Here is a 20,229-nt window from a genome sequence, read left to right on the forward strand (position 1 = left end):
ATACTTGACATATAAAAAGAGTTTAAGTATAACAAACGTCAATGTATCTAACACCCAGCAAAAAAAATAAAACATTACTAATTTAGTTCATATGTTCTGTGTTACATCTATTCATGTCTCAATCCTGAATATACTGGTTATCTTTACCATGCATTTCTTTTATACTTGTATTTTAGTGACTTACCTCATATTATATACTAAATAGATAGAATTGACATAAATACATTTGGATATAAACATGACTAATTCTTGATATGCAACAGCCAATGCGCAGAAGTACACAGACCTTCCATATGAAAGTCTACTAGTTGAGACTATTCAGTTGCCTTAGATATCAGTATGTTTTATATCAGTATATTTACTGAGTCAGTTCAGTAGAGTCAGGTTAAAAGAGCTCCTACTGTATTAAAATACTTTAAAAAGCCATTCAGCTTTTATTTTCCAGCGATGTGGCAGGATAAATGGCTGGATCAATCTTTTTGCTGTAAATAACAAAACTCCATAAAATATGAAAGAAAGAAATTATCAGTCCTTAAAGAATTGATATGCTCTTAATAAAGACACTTTCAGAATAGGCATTGGGTGAAGTCAGGAAACTAGAGAGTTAAGCAAAGCACTGTAGCTAGTTTCCACTAGCTAGCATTAGTCAAACTTAGTGAGGTTCAATTTTGGTTTCCACTGCCTCACAGGATTTAGGAGACTGGAGACAGAGCTTAATTTGGGGAGATCTATAGGAGTTAACTGCATAAAGCTGGAACCCCAGTGGACTACGAAAGGGGTTAGTAAACTTTTGTAAAGGGTCAGATGGTAAATATTTTAGGTTTTGTGGGCTATACAGCCTCTGTCAAAACTACTCAACTCTGCTGTTGTAATTCTAAAGTAATGATCAACATGTGAATGGGTGTGGCTATGTTCCAATGAGATATTATTTACTAAAACAGGTGATGGGCCAGATGTGGCTTGCTGGCCCTCATTTGCCAATTCCTTAATATAAAGATAACCTAGAAGTAATTCCTTTCTCCTTACCTCTGGGACTGACAGTAAAATCAAGTGTTTCAGCTGCTTGAGTAAAGGAGGGAAATGGTGGCCAAGAATTTGTAGCCACCAGCTGGCCCTTATTTGAATTCCAAAAAAAATCTCAATCTGTCTTAAGACTTAAGATAGTCTTAGGGCTCCTGGGTGGCTTAGTTGGTTAAGTGTTTGACTCTTCGTTTCAGCTCAGGTCAGGATCTCATGCGTCAGTGAATCAAGCCTTGAGTCAGGCTCCGTGTTCAGTGGGCAGTCTGTGTGAAGGTTCGCTCCGTCTGCTCCTCCCCCCCCACTCTCTCTCTCTCAAATAAATAAATACATCTTTTAAAAAAAAAGACTTAAGATAGTCTCTGGAAGAAACCCACTGTATTTCAGGCCTCAAAGAAGTTCCACAAATAAAATTCCAAAATGAACATCTCCCAGTAGGAATAATTAAATCTACCAAGAAAATGCATGAGCAAGAACCAGAGATAACAGAAAAGGCCATCATAGATTTCAGATGTTGAAATTATGAAACACAAATGAGAAATTAACTATAATTATTCCACTTAAAGAAATAAAGGACAAACTTGAAAATATCAGTATGAGACAGGAAACTATTTTAAAAAACCCCATATTTTTAAAATAGCCAAATATAGGGGTACCTGGGTGACTCAATCGGTTAAGTGTCCAACCCTTGATTTCTGCTCAGGTCATGGGATCAGGGTCATGGCATCGAACCCTGTCTTGGGCTCTGTGCTCTAGTGCAGAATCTGCTTGAGATTCTCTCCCCCTGCCTTTCCCCCCTACTCACTCCCCCCACAAATATAAATAAATAAATAAAATAAAGTCTTCAAAAAAGAAAAGTAAAATAGCCAAATATAACTTCTAAATATTAAATAGAATGAAAATTTAAAAACTCAATTAATGGATTTAATAATAGAGCAGACACATTGAAGAAGAGAGAAACAATGGATCTAAGGCAATTACAAAGAAGACAGCAAGAAGTAAAAAATAGGACAGGCTAAGAATCATAGAGGATAAAGTGATAAAATGTCATGTACATCTAATTAGAAAAGTGATTGGGGAAGAAGAAATATTTGAAGATTTATAACTGAGCATTTTTGAGAACTAATGAAAAATAACCCACACACTCAAGCCAAATAATCTCAAGGATAAGTACAAAATCCCTATCTAGACACATTCTTGTGAAATTAGAGAACACTAAAGGCAAAGACAAGAAAAAACTGTGATTAGACAAATTACAGAAAAAGGAAAGAGTAACTGACTTATTATCAACAGCACAGTGAAACCAGAATACAATGAAATGATATCTTTTATGTGCTGAGAGAGAGTAAATGTCAACCCAGAATCTCTACCCATCAATAGTATCTTTCAAGAATAAGGTTGTTTTTGTTTTTGTTTTTTAGGACTTTATTTATTTATTTGACAGAGAGAGAGACAGCCAGTGAGAGAGGGAACACAAGCATGGGGAGTGGGAGAGGAAGAAGCAGGCTTCCAGCGGAGGAGCCTGATGTGGGGCTCGATCCCAGAATGCCGGCTCTACGCCCTGAGCTGAAGGCAGATAAGCTTAACGACTGAGCCACCCAGGCGCCCCAAGAATAAGGTTTTAATACAGACATTTTCAGACAGACCAAGTTACCATCAGACCCTCACTAATAAAAATGCATAGCCAAAATATGTATGTATGTGTGTGTGTGTGTGTGTGTGTGTGTATAAGGATATTACTCAGCCATCAAAAAGAATGAAATCTTGTCATTTGCAATGATGTGGAGGGAACTAGAGGGTATTATGCTAAGTTAAATAAGTCAATCAGAGGAAAACAAATACCATATGATTTTACTCATATGTGGGATTTAAGAAACAAAACAGATGAACATAGGGAAAGGGAAGGAAAAATAAAATAAGACGAAAATCGAGAGGGAGGCAAACCATAAGAGACTCATAACTATGGGAAACTGAGGATTGCTGGAGGGGAGGTGGGTGGGGCATGGGGTAACTGGGTGATGGGCATTAAGGAGGGCACTTGAAGTGATGAGCACTGGGTGTTGTATGCAACTGATGCACTGGATTCTACCTCTGAAACTAATCATACAGTAAATGTTAATTAAATTGAGCTTAAATAAAAAATTTTTTAAAATTAAAAATGCAAAAATACATATGTAAGGCAAAAGAAAAGTGATCTTAGATACAAGGTCTGAGATGCAAGAAAAAATATGAAGAGCACAGAAAATGGTAAAAAGGAGGCTAAATCTAAATAAATGTAAATTGTATAAGACTAATGTCTTGTGGGATTAAAAAAATTAAAAATATAGCGTATAAATCTGGGTGTGAAATCTGGTAGTGGGGAATGAAGTTCTAAGTTCTTCAGTCATTAGGGAAGATGGAAAGGTGAAGATTACCTTTGGACTTTGATAACTTAAATATGCATATTGTAACTTCCGTGACAACCTTTAAAAGAATAGAAACAGTGTAACCTCTAAATTAGTAAAGGGGAAGAAGTAAAATTAGAAAAACATACCTAATGAATCAAAAAGAAGGTAAAGGAAAAAAACATAAGAAAAGAGACAACTTATAGAGCTAAGAGTTTAGTGAGGATGCTGGACACAAAGTTATTAATAAAAAATTCATTGTACTTATATATGTCAAAAGCAAGCAAAAGAATTTAAAGCTATTATTTACATTATCAAAAATAGGAAGTATATGGGAATAAATCTAACAAGATATCTATAAGAACTTTTATTCAGAAAAGAATACCACCTTGTTGAATGATATTAATTAAATACATAAATAGATAGACCTTGCTTGTAGAAGTCTCATGTAAGTCTCTATTGTGAGATGTCCATTCTTCTCATGATTATAGGTGATATATAACCATAGTCAAAAGCTCAAAAAGTTCTTTGTTGTTGTACACACTAAATTCATTCTAAAATTCATTTAGAAATTCAAAGGTCCAAGAATAGACATTTTTAAAAAGATCATTAAAAACACTTATTTTGATGTCGTCTATCATAAATAATTCAATAGAGGTTCCACTCTGCCACGGATGTATCTGTGTGGTTAGAAACTTATGCCACCCAACTGGTGAATGCCTGAATGACATCTCTTATCCCAGCTAGTGTGTGTGCTTTTCATGTTGTTCCTGTGGATTGATTGCTTCCAAATCCAAATAAACATAGTCCTTTATCCCCAAAGTCAGTTCAAAGCAGTTGGTTCAGGCATTCCAGGATCTGCACACCTCTAAAACCCTGGTAAATCATGAGAGGACTAAAGTCTCAGTGGATGGCATATTGGCCATCCTTGAAGAGCTGCCACAGCCTCTGTTTGCTTGGCCTCTTTGCTCAGCTTCACCATGATGATGGCCTGGGCTGCCCAGTCAAAAACATTATTTTTTAAAAATATTTTATGTATTTATTTGATAGCACAAGCAGGGAGAGAGGCAGAGGGAGAAGCAGGCTCCCCGCTGAGCAAGAAGCCCCATGTGGGACTTGATCCCAGGAACCCGGGATCATGACCTGAGCCAAAGGTATATCTTGACAAGATATTCTCAGGGAAAAAAAAAACCACCAAGGTGGTGAGAACTTGCTTTATCAGATATCAAGACTTTATAAAGCTACACAAATTAAGTGCAGAGACAAACAAAAGATTGTTATATAACACTGATCATATTGTAGATCAATGGGAAATGTATGGACTTAATCAAATTTTTTGTTATGGAAATGGTTATTTTTATGGAAAGTAGTAAAATTGAACCCTTGTCTGATAACACACATACAAATTAGTTCCAGGTTGGTTAAAGGTCAAAATGTGAAAAGTGAAACTTCTGTTGAGAAGATAATAGAGAATATTTTTATGACCTCATAGTAGAGAAGAATTTCTTTTTTTTAAAAAAAATATGTATTTATTTATTTGAGAGAGAGTGAGAGAGAGAGAATGAGCAGGCGAGGGGCACAGGAAGAGAGTCTTAAGCAGACTCCACACTGAACAGGGAGCCCAACTCCGGGCTCAATCTCACAACCCTTAGATCACGATCTGCGCTGAAACCAAGAGTTGGCTGCTTAACTCACTGTGCCACCCAGGCATCCCAGATAGGGATTTCTTAAACACAAAGACACAAAAAGCATGAACAGTAAAAGAAAGAATGTAAAGTTTAGAATTTGTGTTCATGAAAAGTCCCTGTAAAAGAGTGAAGAGGAAGTCATAAACTAAGAGAAGGTATTTTCAACATGAACAATTGACAAAAGAATTGTGTTTAGAATAAAAATACTTGCATAATAAATAAGCCCCTCTTGCTCATGCTCTCTCTCTCTCTCAAATTGATGAATAAATCTTTAAAAAATAAAAAAATAAGATAAATATATATAACCCAATAGAAAAATGGGGAAAGATTTGAACATTTCACAAAAGATGAAACTCAAATGGCCTGTAAATATATGAAAAGACAATTTCATTAGTAACCAAGAAAAGGAAAATAAAAGGTGTATCAATATATCATTACACAGCCATTAGATTGGTAAAAGTGTGTGGGTAAAAGGTGAAAGGGAAAAGGGAAAAGGATGTAGAACAGTAGGTACTCTCATGCATGACATGTAGGAATGCATCAGAGTAAAACCCCTTTTTAAGAGTTTGTCAGTAGGGCGCCTGGGTGGCTCAGCCAGTTAAGTGTCTGCCTTCAGTTAAGGTCATGATCCCAGGATCGTGGGATCAAGTCCTGGATCGGGCTCCCTGCTCATCAGGGAGCCTGCTTCTCCCTCTGCCCCTCCCCCTGCTCATGCTCTCTCTCTCTCACCAAAAAAAAAAAAAAAAAAAATGTCAGTTACCTGGTGAAGTTGAACATGAACATATCCCACAACCCAGAAATTGCATCCCTAGGTATTTCCCAAGAGAAATTTGTGCACATGTGCACTAGATTCAGGCACCAGAATGTATAGTGATGTGATTTGTAATAGCCCCAAACTAGAAACAATTCACTGAATACCAAGTTACATGTATTATACAGTGTGATATTATGCAACAGTGAAAGTGAATGAACTACAGAGACACAGTTAATGTGGATAAATATCAGTTATATGATATTTAGCTAAAGTAATAAATACCTTATGATTCAAAAACAGGTGACACTGAATATATTGTTTAAACATGCGTAGATGGTACAACTTTGTGTATGTATAATTTTAACCACTCTGAAGAATGGTTGGTAACCTTTGAGTATGAGACAGAGAGATGCAACCTATTAGAGGTACACAGGGGCTTCCATGATATTGGTGATGTTCCAATTTGTGTGATTTTTATGGAGTTGTTAACTTTAATATTTTAAAAAATGAACATATATTTCTTAAACATTAGTCTATATGAATGATGTACTACACAATAAAGCATTTCGAAAATACATTTAGTGAGTTCTAATGATGAAGAGCAATGGAGCATTATTGATTATCCAAGATGTTTTTAATTGCCTCATATATACAATAGTTAACACAGAGCCCAAGTGCTGGGAACACAGAAGGTGCTAAAGTATTTGTCAAACAAGGGGAGGACTATGAAATCAAAACCTGTTATTATGGAGCTTATTATCAAGTTAAGAATGTAAGTACAACATAAACATGAAAAGTAAACATAAGGAAGCATATATAAGGACTATTTGAGAATTATAGGCAGTAAATACTATAAAAATTCAGTCAAGAGTGGTATTAATGAATGATATGATTGGAAGATGCCTAGTGGAGAAACTGGTATTTGAAGAAGTACTTGGCTAATATAATAACAACAATAATGGCTGACATATATTGAATATTTAATATATACTAGGCACTGTTCTGAGTACTTTTTTGTGTGCTAACTCACTGAACCATTTTCTTAAGAACCATATAAAAGAAAAACTATTATTAGCTCAGTCTGGCAGATGAGGATCTAAGGGCGAGAGGGGCAGGCAAAATTCTTGTCCAGGGTCACACAGCTAGGAAGTGGCAGAGTCAGGGTATAGGCAGTTGGAGCTTAGAGCCTTTGCTCCAGACCATTATGGCTTGCTGTCTCTTGGAGGGTTGATTTATATTTAGAAAGGAAAATAACAGGTGAGGGGATGATGGCATTAACAGAATCAGGGCACCTGGAAAATCTGACAAAATTAAGACACAGAGTTAATAAGATAATTTGGAGGCAGATTATGAAAAGACTTGATGTTTTGCTTTGGTAGATGCTTTAATTATATTTGTTGAACATCATAGTATTTCAAATAATCTGAACTATGGAGCGATGACTCTGAAGAAGTTGCAAGGATTTTTGCCCATTTATCCTCTAAAAGTTGAGGGGGTAGGAGGGAGGGAAAGAGGGATGGGGAAAGAGAGATTAAGAGATTGCTTTGGATTTCTATGGTTAGATAAGACTTTATGGAAGGTGATCGTCAAGCAAGGTCTTTGAACAAGAATGAGTAGACTGTGTGCAGAGAGAAAAGAACTTCCTCCTATAGGTCTTTTACTTGATACAAAGGAGAGATAATTTCCTAGATGATATGAAACATGTCAGTCTAAGAAAAGCCATCTTTCTAAGTTTGTCTTTCTAGTTAAAATCTTGACTGAGGCAGGGAAAACATTAATGTGCTTATGGTTTATAAATTATCTCCTCTTTTGGTTTAGAAAGATATGAAATGACCATAAATGGAGATGGAATAATGTCTTTAAAATTAAGCAGATTTCCTTTTTTAAGAGAGCATGGGAACACCTGGCTGGCTCAGTTTGAAGAGCATGCAACGCTTGACCTCAGGGTCATGAGTTCAAGCCGCATATTGGGTGTAGAGATTCAAAAAACAAACAAACAAACAAATGAAAGAGCATAAAATAATTTTTTTTAAAGAGATGGGATATATAGGAGATCTTAAATGGTTTAATTTTTGATATCCATATGGAAAATAACTTCCAGGTGTATAGTGCTTTTTTAAAAGTCCAGTTTGGGATTTTCAGCATATTATCATTGGATTTAATAGGCAAAACAGTTTTATGACTGGTCATCAGACTTAAAAAGTAGTTTACCTTCTTGTAAGGATCAAGAACTTCTTTGTGATCTCAAATCTAGTCCCTTATAATAGTTAGAAGTAAATACATGCTCATCCTTAGAATCTTGAAAAAGGCATAAATTCTCAGAGTTCTAAGCTTCATAAGGTGTTTCTAAGAAACCAGAGAGAGCTGACTTGCATTGCCTCAGGCCTTAATAAGAAATGAGAATGTGGGCTTTATAAAAGGGATGGTAGGATATGTTGTTTGAAAAAAATGTGAAAATTGGTAAGTCATAGTAACAAGGCCTCCTTCAGGTTATGCAATGTAACATTACTACATGGAAAGTCTGTTCATCTGCAAATGCCAGACATGAAGGTAGATGTGTACGTGTACTTTATTTATTTATTTATGATAGATGAGGACTTTATTTTTTTAAGATTTTATTTATTTGAGAGAAAGAGAGAGAGTGAGAGTACAAGTGGTGGGAGGCAGAAGGAGACAGAGAAGCAGACTGTCCTCTGAGCAAGGAGCTGATGTGGGGCTCAATGTCAGGGCCCTGGGATCATGACCTGAGCTGAAGGCAGACACTTAACTGACTGAGCTACCCAGGCACGCTGATAGACGACTTTAATACCAAGGTCCTACAATAGACTTTTAAAGAAGTAAGACACAGTAATTACAGCATTCTTGATCCAAGTATTGCCTTCTGTTTCTTTTTAGATTACATAGTATCTGCAAACTCCAAATTAGTTATTGTCACAGCAGGTGCACGCCAACAGGAGGGAGAAAGTCGCCTTGCCCTGGTGCAACGTAATGTGAACATCATGAAATCAATCATTCCTACCATAGTCCAACATAGTCCCGACTGCAAGATGCTTATTGTTTCAAATCCAGGTAAGTGTTTTATCCTCCCTTTAACTGAATAAAGATGATCTTTCCATACTGTTTTTAAAAAACAACTTCATAGAGGTAATGTTTATATTCAATAAACTGCACCCATTCAAAGTATATAATATCAAGATTTTTTTCTAGCATTACTGCGATACAATTGACATAATGTGTAAGTTTAAGGTGTATAATACAATGATTTGATATACTTGTATATTGCAAAATGATTATCACAGTAGGGTTAGTTAACACTTCCAATACCTCACATAATTACCACTTCCTTTTTATGGTGAAAACATTTAAGATTTACTCTCTTAGCAACTTTTAAGTATATAATACAGTATTGTTAACTATAACCACATGCTGTACATTAGACACGCAGAACTTATTGATTTTATAACTGTAACTATAAACATCTCTCCATTTCCCCCTCCCCCAGCCCCTGGCAACCACCTCTTTGTTTTTATGAGTTTGGCTTTTTTAGAATCCATATATAAGTGACATCATACAGTATTTGTCTTTTTCTGTCAGATTTACTTCACTTAACATAGTGCCTTCAAGATCCATCCATATTGTCAAATGGCAGGATTTCCTTCTTTTTGTAGCTGAATATTAAATTGAATTGTGTATATATATACACAATATATTATATTGTATATATATTATATTGTGTGTATATATATATATATATATATATATATATATATCGCACATCTTTTTTTCCTCCTTGTGCTGTCTTTTATTCCTGAGACTTATTCATCCCATAACTAGAAGCTTGTATCTTCTTCTCCCCTTCACCCATTTTGCCCAACCCCTCCCCTCCACTCCCCTTTGGCAACCATTAGTTTGTTCTCTGTATTTAGGTCTGCCTCTGCTTTTTGTTTGTTTATTCATTTTTTTTGGATCCTATTTATGAGTGGAATCTTATGGTATTTCTCTTTCTCAATCTGATTTATTTCAGTTAGCATAATACCCTTTAGGTCCATCCATGTTTTCTCAAATGGCACAATCTTATTTTTTATAGTTGCATAATATTCCATTATATACCACATTTTCCTTATCCATTTATCTGTTGATGAACACTTACATTGCTTCCATATCTTGGCTATTGTAAATAATGCTGCAAAAAATATAGGGGTGCATATATCTTTTTAAATTAGTGTTTTCGTTTTTAGGGGGTAAATACCCAATAGTAGAATAATTGGATCATATGGCATTTCTGTTTTTAATTTTTTGAGGAACCTTGATACTGTTTTCCACAGTGGCTGTACCAATTTATGTTCCTTCCAACAATGCATGAGGGTTCTTTTTTCTCCACATCCTCGCCAACTCTTGTTGTTTCTTGTGTTTTTGATTTTAGCCTTTCTGACAAAAAAGTGAGGTGATATGTTGTGGTGGTTTTGATTTGTATTTCCCTGATGATGAATAATGAGCATGTTTTCATGTATCTGTATGTTTTCTTTGGAAAAATGTTTATTCATGTCTTTTGCCTGTTTTTTAATTGGGTTATTCATTTGGAGGATGTTGAATTTTGTAAGTTCTTTACATATTTTTTTAATAATAATTTTTTATTATGTTATGTTAGTCACCATATAGCATATTCTTAGTTTTTGATGTAGTGTTCCATGATTCATTATTTGTGTATAACACCCAGTGCACCATGCAATATGTGCCCTCCTTAATACCCATCACTGGCCTACATATTTTGGATACTAACCTTTTATCAGATACATCATTTGCGAGTATCTTCTCCCATTCCATAGGTTGCCTTTTAGTTTTGTTGATTATTTCTTTTGCTCTGCAGAAGCCTTTTACTTTGATGTAGTCCCAATAATTTATTTTTGATTTGGTTTCCTTTGCCTTAGGAGATATATCGAGAAAGAAGTTGCTATGGCTTATGTCAAAGAGGTTACTGCCTGTGCTTTCTTCTTGGATTTTAATGGTTTCCTGTGTCATGTATAGGTCTTTCATCCATTTTGAGTTTACTTTTGAGTATGGTGTAAGAAAGTGGTCCAGTTTCATTCTTTTGCATGTGGCTGTCCAGTTTTCACAACCTCATTTATTGAAGAGACTGTCTTTTTCCCATTGAATATTCTTTCCTGCTTTGTCGAAAATTAATTGACCATATAGTTGTGGGGTTATTTCTGGGTTTTCTGTTCGATTCCATTGATCTAGATGTCTCTTTTTGCCAGTACCATACTGTTTTGATCACTACAGCTTTATAATATAACTTGAAGTCCAGGACTGTGATGTCTCCATGTTTGCTTTTATTTTTCAAGGTTGCTTTGGCTATTTGGGGTCTTCTGTGGTTCTATACAAATTAGGATTGTTTGTTCTAGCTCTGTGAAAAATGCTGTTGATATTTTGAGAGGGATTACATTAAATGTGCAAATTGCTTTGGGCAGCATGGACATTTTAACAATGTTTGTTCTTCCAATCCATGAGCATGGAATGTCTTTCCATTTCTTTGTGTCATCTTCAGTTTCTTTCATCAGTGCTTCACAGTTTTCAGAGTATAGGTCTTTCATTTCTTTGGTTAGGTTTATTCCTAGGTATCTTATTGTTTTTGTTGCAATTATAAATGGGATTGATTCCTTAATTTCTCTTTCTGCTGCTTCATTATTAGTGTATAGAAATATAACAGATTTCTCTTGATTTTATATCCTGCGACTTTACTGAATTTATCAGTTCTAGCAGGTTTTTTGTGGATTCTTTTGGGTTTTCTATGCATAGAATCATGTCATGTGCAAATACTGAAAGTTTCTCTTTTTCCTTGCCGATTTGGATGCCTTTTGTTCCTTTTTGTTGTGTGATTGCTGTGGCTAAGACTTCCAGTACTATGTTGGATAAAAGTGGTGAGAATGAACATCGCTGTCTTCTTCCTGACCATAGAGAAAAGCTCTCAGGTTTTCCCCATTGAGGATGATAATAGCTGTGGGTTTTTCATATATGGCTTTTATTATGTTGAGCTATGTTCCCTCTAAATCTACACTGTTGAGGGTTTTTATCATGAATGGATGTCATGCTTTGTGAAATGCTTTTTCTGCATCTATTGAAATAATCATATGGTTCCTACTTTTTCTTTTATTAATGTGATGTATCACATTGATTGATTTGAGAATATTGAACCATTCTCACAACCCAGGAATAAATCCCACTTGATTGTGGTGAATTATTTTTTAATATATTGTTGGATTTGGTTTGCTAGTATTTTATTGAGAATTTTTGCATCTATGTTCATCAGAGATACTGGCCTGTAGTTCTCTTTTTTAGTGGTGTCTTTATCTGGTTTTGGTATCAGGGTAACGCTGGCCTTGTAGAATGAATTTGGAAATTTTCCTTCCTTTTCTATTTTTTGGAATAATTTGAGAAGAATAGGTATTAACTCTTCTTTAAGAGTTTGGTAGAATTTGCCCGTAAAGCCATCTGGTCACGGACTCTTGTTTGCTGGGAGTTTTTTGATTACTGATTCAATTTCTTTGCTGGTAATTTATATGTTTCTAGGAATTTATCCACTTCTAGGTTGTCCAATTTGTTGGCATATAGTTTTTCATAATCTTCTAATTGTTTGTATTTCTATGGTGTTGGTTGTTATTTCTCCTCTCTTATTTGTGATTTTATTTACTTGGGTCCTTTATCTTTTCTTTTTGATGTTTGGCTAGAGGTTTATCAATTTCATTAATTTTTTCAAAGAACCAGCTCCTGGTTTCATTTATCTGTTCTATGGTTTTTTTAGTTCTATATCTTTTATTTCTGCTCTAATCTTTATTATTTCCTTCCTTCTGCTGGCTTTATGCTTTGTTATTCTTTTTCTGGTATGAGGTTAGGTTGTTTGAGATTTTCCTTGCTTCTTGAGGTAGGCAGTTATTGCTATATAGTTCCTTCTTAGGACTGCTTTTACTACATCCCAAAGGTTTTGGACCATTGTGTTTTCATTTTCATTTGTTTCCATGTATATTTTAAAATTTCTTCTTTGATTTCCTGGTTGACCCATTCATTGTTTAGTAGCATGTTGTTTAACCTCCATGTATTTGTGGTCTTTCCAAATTTTTCTTGTGGTTAACTTCTAGTTTCACAGTGTCGTGGTCAGAAAACGTGCATGGTTTGATTTCAATCTTTTTGTATTTGTTGAGGCTTGTTTTGTGACCTTATATATGATCATTCTGGTGCACTTGAGAAGAATGTGTATTCTGATGTTTTCGGATGGAATATTCTGAATATATCTACTAAGTTCAGCAGGTTCTTTTTTCTTGATCCCGTCTGTTGTTGATGCTATCTGTTGCAGTTTTATTTTGCTCACTGTATTCTTCAACTCTAGAATTTGGTTTTTTATGATTTTTATCACTTCCTTAAATTTCTCATTTTGTTTTCCTGATTTCACTGAACTATTTCTGTTTCCTTGTAGCTCATTTAGCTTCCTTAAGCCAGATATTTTGAATTCTTTGTTTGCTAAATCACAGATTTCCATGTCTTTGGGGTTGGTTACTGGAAAATTATTGAGATCCTTTGGTACTGTCATGTTTCCCTGATATTTTTATGTTCCTTGAAGTCTTGCGTTACTATCTTTGCATTTGAAGTAGCTGTAACCTCCTCTAGTCTTTACCAACTTAGTTCAGTACAGAAATGTCTTGTCAGCCCTGCTAAGGATTCTGAGGCTTTCTCAGACCTATGTATATGCGTGCTCCACACATCTTACATCCTGTTGTGGCAGAATTTTTAAGCTTCTATGCCTCATTTTGACCTTGGATGTAGTAGGCCGGGTGCTGAGCATTTCTCTTTTGCTTTCCCAAGGATGTGGCTGAAGTTGAAGTTTGCAGTCTCTTTCTGACCCACAGTTTTGGATCAGCTTTCTGTCTGTGCTCACTAGCTGTTTGTTAATGCTCGCTCTTGCCATTGAAAGTACATACTGGAAGCCAACCACAGTGGAGTGTGTATGGGGGTCTGTGTGTGGAATGCTGGGGTTGCCTCTGGGTTAGTTAGGGGGACCCACTGACAAGGCATCCCAGTGGCTCATGGGCATACTTCCTGATGGAGTCTACAACACATTTAGTAGTATCTATGTCCCATAATGCCCCTTTGAGAATCCTGTCTGCCACTGTCTTAGCTTCTTCTCATTTCCCAGTCATGCAGCTCAGGACTCAATACTTTGGGTGGGGTGAGATAGAAATGGGCTTCTTTGGCAGCAGTTTGCATAGCTAGTGAAGGTGGGTGCTTACTCACACACTCTGACTTTCCTTTGTGGGAGAAATCATGAGCTAAGAAGATCTCTTTTGACACTGAGCTCTTCTACCATGGGGAAGGAGTGAGGCAAGTAAAGTCAAACTGTTCCTCTTACCCTCTTCAGTGTATCCAAACTCATATTATTTTGCCCCAGTAGTGTGCTGGGACTTCTGTGCTGGAAACCTAGACTTCCAGAAAGGTGTCCTATCCATGGGTGGATTGTCCAAGACATTGTTTTCCAGGGGCTCCTGGATTGCAGTAAAGTGGGGCTGGAATTGGCTCATGTGCCATTGCGGGGTCCACAGCTGGGACTCTGGCCTCTGTTCCTATTACATGCCTGACACATGGGTGAGTGAGTCTCCTTCTGGGTTCCTTGGTGTATAGTGCTGGATCCCACTGCTCCAACAAAAGCTCTTTGGTCCATGGGTGGATGGTAGATTGTTGATTTTGAGGGGTAGGTGGTGAGAAGATATGTCTTATTTGGCTGTGTTGCTAACATCATTCCACAATGAGTATTGATAGATGTAATCACTCATGAAACCACCGCTATAATCAAGATAAGTACATTTCCATTACCTCTGAAAGTTTTCTTGTGCCTCTTTGCAGTCTGTCCCTTATCCTACCTCTGACCCCATTTTCTGAAATCTCATATAATGGAATCATATATAATCTTTTTTGTCTGGCTTCTTTCACCTAGCATGATTATTTTGGGATTCATCCATCTTGTTTGGTAGATCAGTGATCTCTTCTTTTTTTACTGCTGAAGAGTAATTATTCTTTTAAATAATTTTAAGTCCTCTTTGTTTATCCATTCATATCCATTTATCCATTGGTAGATTTTGTTTTTTCCAGTTTTTGGCTATTATGAATAAAGCTGCTGTAAACGTTTGTGAACAAGTATTTTCATGGGTGTATGTCATTTTTTCTCTGGGTAAATACCTGGGTGGCTTATATGGGATGTATATGTTTAACTCTGTTCGAAGCTGCCAAACGATTTTTTTCAAAGTGATCATTCATTTTACATTCCCATCAGCAGTCGAAGAGAGTCCTACTTGTTCTATATCCTTGTCAACATTTGGTATTGTCAGTCTTCTCAATTTTAGTCATTCTATTATGGTTTTACTTTATTTTTAGGGATTTTATTTATTCTTTTGAGAGAGAGAGAGAGGCAGAGAGAGCATAAGCAGGGGGAGAGGCAGAGGGAAAAGAAGAAGAAAACTCCCTGCTGAGCTAGGAGCCTGACAACATGGGGCTCGATCCCAGGACCTGGAAATCATGACCTGAGCCGAAGGCAGATGCTTAACCATCTGAGCCACCCAGGCACCCTTCATTATGGTTTTAATTAACTATATTCCCTTCATGATCAAAGATGTTGAGCATTTTTCATGTGTTCCTTGGCTATTAGTATATTTTCTTTTGTGAATGGTCTATTCATATCTTTTGTTAATATTTAAAAATTAGATTTTTTATTAAAGATTTTATTCATTTATTTGACAGAGAGAGGGAACACAAGCAGGGGGAGTGGGAGAGGAAGAAGCAGGCTCATAGCAGAGGAGCCTGACGTGGGGCTCGATCCCATAACGCCAGGATCACGCCCTGAGCCGAAGGCAGATGCTTAACCGCCGTGCCACCCAGGCGCCCCTAAAAATTAGTTATTTTGACTTTTAATTCTTTTGACCTATACCTCAACTTTTAATTGTTGAATCATAAGAGTTCTTATATACACTATATACAAGTCCCTTTGTCAGATATAAGTATTGCATAAATTTCTCTCAAGTCTCTTGCTTGCCTTTTTGTGTTCTTAAAGATATATATTTTTATGTATTTATTTATTTATTTATTTATTTATTTATTTATTTATTGGACAGAGATAGAGACAGCCAGCAAGAGAGGGAACACAAGCAGGGGGAGAGGGAGAGGAAGAAGCAGGCTCATAGCAGAGGAGCCTGACGTGGGGCTCGATCCCATAATGCTGGGATGACGCCCTGAGCCGAAGGCAGACGCTTAACCGCTGTGCCACCCAGGTGCCCCTTAAAGATATTTTTTAAAGAGTAAAGTATGTCATTTGTTGAAGTCCAGTTATCAATTTCTTATTTATATTTTATGCTCTTTTGACTTTTATTATTATTATTTTTAAAAGATTTATTTATTTGAGAGAGGGAGAGTGAGCATGAGCGGGGAAAGAGGTGCGGAGGGAGAAGATCTCAGGCTGACTCAGCCCTGAGTGCAGAGCCGGACTAGGGGCTTGCCCTCATGACCTTGAGATTATGACCTGAGCCAAAATCAGGAGCTGGCCAATGGAGCCACCCAGACACCCCTATGCTCTTTTGACTTTTAGCCAAGAAACCTTTAGCCCACCCTAAGTCTGAAGATTTTCTTCTTTATTATTTTCTATAAGTTTGATCATTTTATCTTTTATATTTAGGACTGTAACTCATTTCATATTAATTTTAGCATTTGATGTAGGGTGTCATTCATTTTTTTCAATGATGTTATCTAGTTTTTCTAGCAACATTTGTTAAAAATACTTTTTTTCCCATTTGAATTGCTTTGACAACTTTTTTGAAAATTATCATTTATGGTAGTCTATTTCTAGATTCTCTATTTTTTTCATTGATCTCCATATATATTCATTGTTATTATCACATTATCTTGATTACACTAAATCTTCAAATCAGTTAATGTAAATTCTCTTTGTTCTTATTTTCTTTTTTTTCTCTATTCTTTTCTAAAATTACTTTGGGTATTATGTGTTTTCATTTTCACATAAATTTTACAATTAGCTCATCCATTTCTATAAAACCACATGCTGGAATGTTAAGTGGGATTGTGTTAGATCTATAGATTAATTTGGAGATTGTATCTGAATGCTATTGAGTCTTCCAGTCCATGAATGTGGAATATCTTTTCATGTATGTATGTCTCATTTATTCTCTTTTAGCAGCGTTTTGTAGTTTTCAGGGTATAGGTCTTACACAAAGTTTATTAAATTATCCCTAAGCATTTCATATTTTTGATGCTATTATGAAAAAAGTAGTCTTTATATTTCATTTTCCTGTTGCTTGTGCTAGTATATAGAAATACTGTTTTTTTAAAATATTTTTTATATTGACTATGTATCTTGAAAATGTTGCTAAGTTCACTTGCTAATTCTAGTAATTTTATTCAGATTCTTAGGATATTCTGTGTATATTATCATGTCATCTGTAGACATAGTTTCATTAATTTTAATTCTTTCTTTTCAATTTGAAGACCTTTTTATTTTGTTGCCTTTTTTCACTGGTTAGGACCTCCAATACAATAGTGAATGTAAGTAATAATGAGATACAAAGCTGCATGATTCTGGAGGTTTGTTTCCTTCCTCATTTTGGTGCTTTAACAGAGAACTGTATCAGCTGAGCTGAGCCAGCTTGTGGAGAGACAGCAAAGCCTTAAGCTGATATCAGCATCCCTGGCATGCAAGGTTCTTTCTGGGGCCCTTGGTATGTAGACCTTGGTCCTGGAAATACATACTCCTTACCATCGTTGCTGGACCCAGATATTCCTTGATAAATTTCTTGTTACTTAAGGAAACTTAAGTGTTCTTTTCCCCCTCCAAAGCTATGTAACAGTGTGGTGTTGGGGCTTCTTCTTGTTCTTGGAGGAGTTTCTAGAAAGCACCCAGCTTGCTAGCCAAAGGAGGCTCCTCTGCACTTGGCTATATTGTGTACAGAGGATCCCTGCCTAACCTATGCTGTGGAATAATGAAAGTTCAGTGTACACAGTGGGGTTCCTTATTTCTCTGCTTCTAAGATTTTCTCCAATGAACACCATTTATATCTATATCCTCCGTTGTTAGTGGCATGTCAGCCTTGCACAAGCATTGAGAGGGCACATACTTGCCTAATTCTTTTTCTTGTGGGGAAAGCATTCAGTCTTTCATTATTGAGTATGATGTTTAATGTGTTTTTTATGAAATTCCCTTCGTTTCATAGTTGCAGAAAGTTTTGTTTCTTTTTTAAAAAGATTTAATTAATTTATTTAGGGAGAGAGAAGAGCCCACTCGAGCAGGGGGGAGGGGCAAAGGGAGAGGGAGAGAGAGAATCTTAAACAGACTTGCTCAGCAGGAAGCCCAAATTGGAGCTCAACGAAGGGCTCCATCCCAGGACCCTGAGATCATGACCCGAGCCAACATCAAGAGTCTGATGCTAAACTGGCTGAGCCACCCAGGTGCCCCCAAAAGTTTTTTTTTTTTTAATCATGACTGAATGTTGAATTTTATCGTTCACAACTGCATGTAGCCCTGATCATGCATGTGGCCTTATTCTGGGTGGGAAATGCTGACAGATTAGATGAGGCTGTGGTATGGGAGAGGCGAAATCTAGGTGTTGCTTAAGAAGGTAGAATTAATTGACTGCTTATTTAATACACAGATAGATACATACATTATCTCAAAAGGGTTTTTTTTTTTTGCTTTAAAATCCTTATCATGAATAATTTAAACTTTTTAACACCTATGTGAGAGACAATCCTTATTTATTTGTTGACTTGCTTCCCTTTGAACTCTGTAATGAATCTGTATTTTATTTTAAGACAATTTATCTAGCAGTGCCTGGGTGGCTCAGTTGGTTAAGCATCCAACTCTTGATCTGAGCTCAGGTCTTGACTCAGGGTCATGAGTTCAAGCCCACGTTGGGTTCCATGATGGAACCTACTTAAGAAAAATTAAAAATAAAAGTAAAAAAAGACAATTTATCTATTTAGCAAAGGAAATTGTAGAAAGAAGTTACCATTTTTTTTCCAACAAATTGTTCCTCCTAGTGGATATTTTGACGTATGTGGTCTGGAAGCTAAGTGGCTTACCTGCAACTCGTGTAATTGGCAGTGGTTGCAATCTAGACTCTGCTCGTTTCCGTTACCTAATTGGAGAGAAGTTGGGTGTCCATCCCACAAGCTGCCATGGTTGGATTATTGGAGAACATGGTGATTCTAGTGGTAAGTATAAACCTATTATCATTATGTAATCATATTTCTTATCTCTAATCCTGCTTATTTTCTTTAAAGTCTATTTTTTTCTGATATTAATATAGCTACATAACTTTCATTTTGTTGGTATTGCCCTGGTATATCTTTTCCTATTCCTATACTTTGTCTTCTGTTCATGGATTTAGCTACCTCTCATAAAATAGTGCACATAACGTATAGTGGTTTTAAAAGTCAATGAGTGTTTCTCTTATCTGGAGAACTTAACTTAGTGTGACTTTTTTAACAACAGCATTATTAAGATATAATTCACATACTATAAAATTCATCTATTTAAAGTATATAATTCACTGGATTTTAGTATATTCAAAGAGTTGTGCAATCATTACTACAAGATAATTACAGAACATTTTCATCACCCCAAAAAGAAATTCCCATTCCTGTGCTCACACCACCCAGCCCCAGGCAACCACTAATCTACTTTCTGATTTGTTTATTTCAGATTTTTTATGTAAGTAAAATTATATAATATGTGGTTTAAATTATTACTTAGACCACATGAGCCTTTTTCTCTTTTGAACTTAAACATTTAATATCTGTTGCACAGTTAGAACTTTCTACTTCTTAAAATGTTCTCTAATTGTGTCATATGTGCAAATCTTTCCATAATGTCAATAAACCCATTTTATAGGGAATAGGGACCATTTGTTTATTCATTCGATCATTCATTAATTCAAAACATTTAATGAGCTCTTCTATTTTCCTTATACTTCAAGGGTCATAGTGTAATAAATATTTTTTTAAATCGTGATAAAATTTATTGTATACTTTAAAACATTTTTTCATTTAAGTATATATAACATATGCAGAACAATTATACAGAATATAAATTTATAGCTTAATAAATCATCAAATAGTGAACACATCTGTGTAATTACCACTCTGGTAAATGCAGCAGAAGACACTTTCATGACCTCTCTCAATTACTGTCCTTCCTTTTCTCAAGCTTAACTTCTCATATCGTAGTGTTTTTCTTTTTTTTTTTTTTTTAAAGATTTTATTTATTCGACAGAGATAGAGACACAGCGAGAGAGGGAACACAAGCAGGGGGAGAGGGAGAGGAAGAAGCAGGCTCACAGCA

General features: G+C 35.9%; 1 protein-coding gene and 1 pseudogene across 1 annotated transcript in view; one reads left to right on the plus strand and one right to left on the minus strand.

The window, feature by feature from the left end:
• LOC100472384 (L-lactate dehydrogenase C chain) overlaps positions 1 to 20,229 on the plus strand; it is a 38,719-nt gene that overhangs the window by 8,259 nt on the left and 10,231 nt on the right. Inside the window, exons 4-5 of the mRNA XM_011233500.3 lie at positions 8,739 to 8,912; positions 18,927 to 19,100. Of these exons, the coding sequence (XP_011231802.1) occupies positions 8,739 to 8,912; positions 18,927 to 19,100 (348 nt within the window). The remainder of the gene's footprint in view (positions 1 to 8,738; positions 8,913 to 18,926; positions 19,101 to 20,229) is intronic.
• Positions 4,213 to 4,383, minus strand: LOC105240641 (annotated as a pseudogene).

Source organism: Ailuropoda melanoleuca, chromosome 16 (assembly GCF_002007445.2).
Source record: "Ailuropoda melanoleuca isolate Jingjing chromosome 16, ASM200744v2, whole genome shotgun sequence".
NCBI classification, from domain to species: domain Eukaryota; kingdom Metazoa; phylum Chordata; class Mammalia; order Carnivora; family Ursidae; genus Ailuropoda; species Ailuropoda melanoleuca.